Source organism: Vidua macroura, chromosome 13 (assembly GCF_024509145.1).
Source record: "Vidua macroura isolate BioBank_ID:100142 chromosome 13, ASM2450914v1, whole genome shotgun sequence".
NCBI lineage: Eukaryota > Metazoa > Chordata > Aves > Passeriformes > Viduidae > Vidua > Vidua macroura.
The window spans coordinates 4,174,215-4,182,260 of NC_071583.1; the positions used below are offsets into that span (position 1 = coordinate 4,174,215).

General features: G+C 46.1%; 1 protein-coding gene across 1 annotated transcript; it reads right to left on the bottom strand.

Moving 5' to 3' along the window:
* Positions 1 to 437: 437 nt before the first annotated feature.
* On the bottom strand, positions 438 to 6,470 carry LOC128814177 (uncharacterized). Its single transcript, XM_053989777.1, has 2 exons — positions 2,030 to 6,470; positions 438 to 1,905 (listed from the first exon to the last, which is right to left on the bottom strand). Exons 1-2 carry the CDS (start codon positions 2,080 to 2,082, stop codon positions 990 to 992), a joined length of 969 nt encoding a protein of 322 aa, XP_053845752.1. The 5' UTR covers positions 2,083 to 6,470; the 3' UTR covers positions 438 to 989.
* Between the last annotated feature and the right edge of the window lie 1,576 nt (positions 6,471 to 8,046).

Here is an 8,046-nt window from a genome sequence, read left to right on the forward strand (position 1 = left end):
AGCACATGCCGCAGTGGTACCCACAGGGACCAGGAGCTGAGTGATGCAGATCTTTGTCTTGTCTTACCATAGAGCAGAAAAGGGATGTGGGGGAAAGGCTGCTTTGAAGTGCAGTTGTGAGTAGAGACCAATCCATAAAGCTCAGTTAACAGGTTGCTTTGCAGATAAGTACTATTGCTTTAGATCCTCCTTATTTTGCCTTTTTGGAGGTCTTAGTGTCCTCAAGGGTTTTGGCAGAGGCTGCTTGGTGCACTACACAGCTCTGGGAAAAATAAAGAGCAAAGGGGTTCTGTCAGGGAGGGGAGATCCTCTTGTATATTGATACTTTGTGTCTTTGTTTAAATATGTGTGCTGTCTTTTGTCCAGTGGTGAAAGAAGGATGAAATGAGGTGTCAAATGCTTCTGTTTGTACTTTCATACGCATTACATGCACCTAGAAAAGACTCCAATTACCAGTTTTTGGAAGACAAACTCATTTATTTTGAAAACTGTGAATATGTCACTATGTAACTATAACTATCTATCAATCTATCTATCTGTGTGTGTATATATATATATATATATATATACATACATAACTATATATAACTATTATTCAGCCTTGAGGAGACTGAGGCAAGACTTCATTGTGATCTTCAACATCCTAATGAGGAGAGGCAAAGGGGCAGGTACTGATCTCTTCATTCTTGTGACCAGTAGCAGCACTCAAGGAAAGGATGTGAAGCTGTGGGGGAGGTTTAGGTTGGATATCAGGAAAAATGGTTTTCACCCAGAGGGTGGTTGATAACTGGAACAAGTCATAGCATTGAGCCTGTCTGAGTTAAAGAAGCATTTTAACAATGCTGTCAGGCACATGGTGGGATTCTTGGGGTCTCCTCCACAGGGCCAGGAGTTTGGCTCAATGATTGTGATGGATCAGCATATTCTGTGATTCCAATACCGGCTCCTTGGCAGGAACTGAAACTAATTTATGGAGGCACCCTCCAGTCTCAGTGACGTGGCCTCCTGCGAGCTGGAGAGCCTTTGGGGCTGCTGGCCCTCCTTTTTCGTGGTTGACGTGGTTCCCCAGCTGAAGGACCACTGTCCCTAATGAAATTAGGAGGGCCTGGGCACAGCCTTTCTGGTTCCTCCTGGGGCTCTTGTTCCACATGGATGGCAGTGGAAGCAGAGGGGTGTGTACTTGTACCCCAACCAATGGCACTAGATGAGGTGCTAGGCATCTCATCCACACTGGATCTTGCTGGATCAGGGGTAAGAGATGAAGAGCTGTCCTCCTGCCCTGTGGCACCACAGGTGTCCTGCTGGTGTGGCAGGTGGCGGTCCTCCCTGCAACGCTGCTGCTCAGGGATGTGTGTGTGCTGGGCCCTGGAGGTTGCTGTTTCAAACAGCATCTCCAAGCTCTGACAGAACCATGAGTGCAGGGTCTGTTGTATTGCTGAGTTGGCAGAGAAACAGCTCATCCAGTTCGGGAGCTGGAAGCCGCCCACGAAATGCTGGACATCTCCCGCTGTCACCCGCTGTTGATGTGCTCCAGGGCGATGGAGGTTGGGAGCATCTGGCTCTCTGTGAGCTCTTCTTGCTGGGAAGACTACTGGTGGTGTCACAGGTGGAGTGATGGCGCGCTCCTCAAAATCATCATCCACCCGCAGCGAGTGCAGGATGGAGGTCATCTTCCCCTTGCACAAGGGGCACTGGGTTTTGTTGTCGGCCCACCGCAGGATGCAGGCATAGCAGAAGCAGTGCAGGCACGGCATCACAAAGCTGGGCTCCCTCCAGCTGTCCAGACAGATGGGACAGCGGTCCTCCACCTCTTTGTCTGTGCTGCCCCCGCGCTGCAGTGGGCTGGGGGGAACTTGGGATGGTGAGCCATTCCCCCTTGCTGCTTCTGCAGCAGTGCCCTCCATGCTGGGGAAGGGCAAGAGACACAATAGTCACTGATGGGCCCAGGGAGCAGAGGAAGAGACACCCAGCTCTCTCAGGAAGGAAACCCGCCCAGCTCCCCAGGGTGACGTGTCCCTGTCCAGCTCACCTCGGACGCTGTGAGCACACCTTCCTCAAGCCCCGGCTGCCTGAACCTGGCATGGCCGGGGAATGTCCTTCAGTGGCTCTGGAGTGAATGACTGAGTGCTGTGACCAGCTCTCAGCTCACTGCCGGCTCCAAGGCCTGGCACTCCGCACCTCGCGTCCTGCTCGGCTGGAGTCCGTGCGCAGGCTGGCTGGGTCAGATTCCGTGCCCAGGTATGAACGGTCAGGGCAGGTGGCACCACAGTCATTGCTTGGAGGCACCTTGGTTCCTTCCTTGGTGACCTTGGAACCCATCGCTTGGGCTGTTAGCAACACCAGAACCCGTTGCTCGGGGCTGGCATGGCCCTGGGCCGTCCCTGCCATGGCGCTGCCTGGCAGCTCTGTGGGCCCAGCACATGTCTCAGGGGTTGTCCCTGCCCACCCCGTCCCCTGTCTTGTGCTCAGCATCGGTGTTTCCCACCAGCCCCCCAGGCCTCTGCCGTGTCTGCCCAGGGCTGGCAGGTTGCTCTGGCTGTGTCAGATGTTTCTGGGTATGCGTGGCCAGAGGGTTCACTTGGTAACACCTCATGGTGCCCTTGGAGCTCTGTTGCTGCAGGCCATTCCTCTGGGCTGGTTCTTCTGCCAGTATCTCTCCCTCTTACACACTTGCCATGCTTAGTTCTTTTTCTCCATGATATCTCTGCTGGATTTCACAGGACTGGTGATCTCCTATTCCCTTCTCTCTGGCTTGCTTGTTCAGATAAAGCAAGCCTTCCTGCCCTCTCACCTACTGCCACCTTGCAGTTGTACCTTGTGTCCTTCCTCAGGCTGTGAGCCTGCAGTCAGGGCCTGGAAAGATGAGCAGAAGGTTGGAAATGATTGCTGGTTGTTCGGATCAGTGCAGTGAAGCCATTCCTGATTTTGTTTTACCTGGTGGTTTATTCCTAGCCTAAAGCTGGTCTTTTGAGTGAATCCCTGAGCAGATTTGTGTCCAGCCTAGGCCATGCTGAAAGGAGCACTTCTTCTGTGTGACTAACCACAGTACACAGAGGAAGAAAAGTTATAAGTTTTGGATAGCTACCTAAATGGCATTTCTGATAAAGCTCTGCAACAGATATGTGAAACTAGTTTAGTGCTTTAATGTGTAGAGAGCACGTGCCACAGTGGTATCCACAGGGACCGGGAGCTGAGTGATGCAGGTCCTTGTCTTGCTGCAGCAGCAAAGTGAGGTGAGGGAAAGACTGCTTTGAAGTGCAGTTGTGAGTGAGTGGAGAGACATGAAGGGGTGAGCTAGTGGGACTGAGTGAGAGGACTCTTCCCAAACCACGAGTGTACTTGTATCCTGATTAATTATAGTCCAGACATTGCCTTTAGCAAGCCACACAACTTCACCAGTTTTAAAGTCCTAAGTCTGTTCCCATGTGTTTCATAAAGCTCAGTTAGCAGTTTGCTTTGCAGAAAACTTCTAAAACTTTATATCCTCCTCCCTTTGTCTTCTTTGGGACCTGTGGAAGGTTTTTGAGGCAGGTTGATGGAGCAAGCTGGCCCCAGACAGCCCCCTGCCCATGGCCCAGGGAGCAAAACTGTTATCTCTTGTGGAAATCTTGGCAGATCATCAGGATCAGGAAGTTTGTGATCTGAAGCTATATCGAGAGCTGATCCTCATCCTGACAGAGGGTGAGCCTCTCCTGTCTTTGTGTTCTTGTGGGGAATGGCATCCTTTGTGCCTCACCAACCTCTGAGTCATTCTCAGAGGCAGAGATGGCAGGGAAAGGAGGGAGCTGCCTCGCTGTTGCTCCTTGCTGGCCAGGTTGGCCTGCTACCCTCACCACAGCTTCTCTCTAGCCTTGGGTGAACCCCAGCCGTCTGCAACGGGACACCCTGAGATTGCAGGGCTGCTGCCACCCTCCAGTGCAGAGCCAGGGACCAGCAGGAGAGCTCCTGCCTCCATCTCTGAAGCTGTGGGTGATATTTTTTTTTTTAATTTGGTTGGTTTTGGGTTTTTTTAATTCTTTGGTGGTTGCTACTTCCTCTTGCCCAAGATTTCTTAGCCAGCGCTCAGGGAGAACTTGCCTTAAACGGGAAGTATAACCAAATCCATTGCAAATTAGCAGTTAAACTGACAGAAGGACGTTGGAGTTTTTAGTTGTTGCGTTTTAAAGTTGGCCAAGTCATGCTGTGGATATAAAAGGATTGTTCTTCACACTCTGGCATGCTGGTGAGGAGGCTACTGTGGTGTGTCCACACAACGTGGCTGAACATGGCATAATTTGGTTTGAAATAAACTTGATGACTTTCTTCTCCTCTGTCTGAATTAATATTGGGGGTTTATAAGAACAGAGAGCAAAATGCATCATGTCCTCATTTTTCTGACAGCTGGCATATAGAGATGCCATTGTTTAGGAGAAGGCCACTCACCAATCCATCCCCAGCCATGTGGAAAATGTTAGTGGTGCTGTATCCAAGATACAGCACCTCTATTTTCCAAAGAGATGAACACTGTTAAGTGTATCTTTCTTCAGGAGCTGAGCCTCCGTTTAGGATTCTGGGATCTCTTTTTCTGATCTTTTCTTTCCTGCTGAGTGCTGAGGTATTTCTGGGGTAGGTGCCAGGGCTGTTCTCTCACTAATGATTCATGTGCCCTTCGCATGTTGCTCTGCAAAATGACATGTAACAGCGTGTACCCAGTATTTACGTTACGTTGGCTTGGCTCTCCAAACATGTACTTTTGCTTTCATCTCGGAAGTTGTGCCGCTCCAATAGATTTGTGGTGCTGCTGTTGGTAGAAGTTATTCAGATGTTAATTTTTGGAGTATTTGGGGCCACTGGTGAAGCGCCCAGTGCTCTGCTGCATCACAGTTTCTAAAGATGGTATGTGTGCAAAGGGACCCTGGTGCTGAGCACGTGAGATGGTCTGGCACTTGGCTCTGAGCTCTAATGCTGCACTGTAGCTCCTTTATTTGTACCCTGTCAAAAAAGGGTGATGAACCATAATGTGAGAACTGTGTAGCTATGAGGATCCATGCAAATAAAACCCCTCTTAAATACAGATCTCAGTGCGAGTGAGCAGTGAGCAGCCAGGAGGGCACAGGTGGGGGGTTGTAGAGCCCTGGCTGGGGCCAGGGATCCCTCTTGACCTCAGATTTTCTAATATGTTCCTAATAGAGTTGTGGCTTTTGCAGAGCAGATACAGCATGTGAAGGGAGACCACTGATTCAATTCCTGGAGACCACTAGAGAGCCATTAGCTGGTAATGGCTTTCAAACTGTCCTGGGCTGGTGGTGGAGCGTGTGTCTCCCTCACCTTTATGTGTAACACTTTCAAGTTTATAACGTTTTTCTAAATGACTCAGTAGCGTGTGCTAGGCTTTTGGTGGCCCACTTGAAACGCTCTTAGAAGGGTTTGCTTTTCAGAAAGACCTAAGTGTTATCCTTAGAAATTCAGGCTCTTTTTCAGGGTAGTAACGTATCTTCAGTCTGTGTGCTTAACGTACGACACGCACCGGTCGGTCCATTGGCCTCTTCCGGGATTGCAATTCTGCATTGCTGCAGAGGCACTAGAAAAGTATAGAAGTGTAAATATGGTAAAGATATGCAGTTGAAATATGCTCCACAGCTGTGCTAGATCAGGACCCATAGCGAGGGATAAAGGTTGATTCTGGAAAGCACCATTCAACTTTTCTTACTCTTTATGCTTTTACATCCAGATCATTCAGAGATACATAGAGCCCTTATAAACTTTCAGAGTACCTAGTGAGGAATCAGTTGTAACAATATAAACTAAGAAAAAGAGGCCCTTTTATTCTTAACCTGTGATTTGTCTAGTACAAGTTTCTGTTCTAGGAATTTTTTTTTCCTAGGAGAAAGAAAATACCTTCAGAGCCTCCCTTTTTCCACAAAATTTATGTCCTGAGTGATCCAGACAGTAAAACTCCATGAAGATCTACATTATTTGAGAAATACTATTAAAAATTAATCCAATTTTCTATTCTTCTGGTGTAAATAAATGACAAAAAAAACCCAGCTTGAAATCAAAATGGCCACTTTCTGAGTTTTAGGCAGAATAAAAGGCTGTTTATCCTTTCCACTTTATTTTAAGCCATGGTTTTACTATTCAAGAAACAAATTCTAATCAGCCACCGTATCAGACAAATGGGAGCTTTAGTGAGAGGTTCGTATGTTGGGAGGGAGCACTAAGATTCTCATTATAGTGCATGTCTGAATAATTAGTAGGACCACTCTGCACTTTTTTTGGCAATAAGAAGAAACTCTCCGTTCAGTGCAGCGACAGACTGACAGGAGCATCGAGCAGTGCAGTCATTAGTGTGTGTCTGCCATCAATGTCATGTTATGGTGTCAAATTAGTTAGTGCCCCCTCCGGAGCCAAGCTGGACCTGCAAATTATCCTCCTACATCCCAGGAAACCGTGTTTGCTAAACCTCAGATCAAATGGGAACAAATGATTAACATGGCTCATAAATTAACTACTTTACAGGCTTATAACTTTTTACAAGTAGATAATAAAGACAGAATTTTTAGGACTGTGTTGTGTTTACTTCAAAGCTGTGATGTATTCTGGTTTTGTTTTGTTTTTTTTTTCTTGCCTATTTGTTGTAGATAGGTTTGCTTTTCTCTCAGGGGATAAAAAAATTGTATACAGCCAAGGAAATAATGTTTAGAAAATCTAGTGTCCTAAAGGAAGCAAATGTAAATCCACTGAAAACAATATAATTAAGTTTGTTATCTCATTGCCTGATAAGTCGCTGACAATAGTCTTTCTTCTTGTAGTGGCAGTTGTTCATTAATGAGTTCACCAATTAAGTTTGAAAGATTACAGCCTTTGCCAAGAGGATTTATCTGTTTAAAAGCATTATATTTTTTGTGATACATTCTTACCATATTGTAAGCCTCTTTGTTAAAGAGGTATAAGACTACCTCTTAAACACATTAAATCCTATTACAGGCCCAAAAATAATTTTACAATCTGTTTACACATTAGCATCTACAAAACTGTAACAAATCTGTCCAGAGATGTCTGTTTTGAGAATAGGATGCTAACAGATAGTGCACTCTCTTGAAGCTGGATTGCCCTTGTGAAACGAGTGCTTTTTTGCTGCAGAATAATTGTTTTATAATGATTTATGACTATGCAAATAATATTCTTTTTATATCTCCCCCTTTTTAAATCTCTTCTCAGCTGCGTTTTTTAACCAATGCAGAAATAGTACTGAATTTTTAGTGCTCTTTTATAGCTTTTGAATCTAAAATAAACTGAAAAGAGTAAGTTTTGTGCTTTCTATATATTAAAGTCTCGTTCCCCCACATGCAAGCTACTGTTACCTTTCTTTTGTACCTTCAAGGGAGTGAGTAAGCCTTGATGTCAGAGATCAAATCAGCATTTTGGAAAGGGCCTAGCATGCAAAAACGTGCAAAATATATCTATTCATAAGAAAAACGTCTGAAAATGCCAGAGGTTATGCTCAGTTTATCTGTCAGCAAGTTTAACTTAAAGTAGGTGGTAGTCAATTTAGTAAATACTTTACTAATACTGTAACTATAAAGAACCATGAGTGCAGTCTCAGCATCCTGACCCATGCACACTTTAATCACTCTGCTAGGGAAACACGCTGTGCTGCAGATTAGCAGTAACATTTAAAACACAAGTAATTTCTGCAGGAGGGTATGCTTGTGTACAGTCATAGTGAAAACAGGAGAGAAAATCATGCTCTTTAGTTAATCCTGGGAAAGAAGACTTGTTGTTGTTGCTTATATATCCAGTGAAGCTGGGCCCATCCTGTTCTGAGTAATACTAGTGTAGATCTGTGGACTTTATCAGGGATAATCCTGTGACGTTATTTTTTCTGAAGTTTCGGTGCCTATTTCCCGGGTCTTCCTCTTCTCCCTCCAGTGTGCTCATTGCTGTCCTTTACATGCAACTGAAGGAAGAGGCAAGAGTGATTTCACACACCAGAGCTGCCCTAAAGCTCGTTGCTCTGAATTCCTTGTTGCCACACGCCTGCAGACCTGCTCCTGGCACAGAGCC

Bases quoted from the DNA above. Each gene is read 5' to 3' on its own strand.
- LOC128814177 (XM_053989777.1), bottom strand. From the start codon at position 2,082: ATGCCAGGTTCAGGCAGCCGGGGCTTGAGGAAGGTGTGCTCACAGCGT. The intron at 1,906-2,029 runs GTGAGCTGGACA...GCCCTTCCCCAG, and splicing joins GTGTGCTCACAGCGTCCGAG to CATGGAGGGCACTGCTGCAG.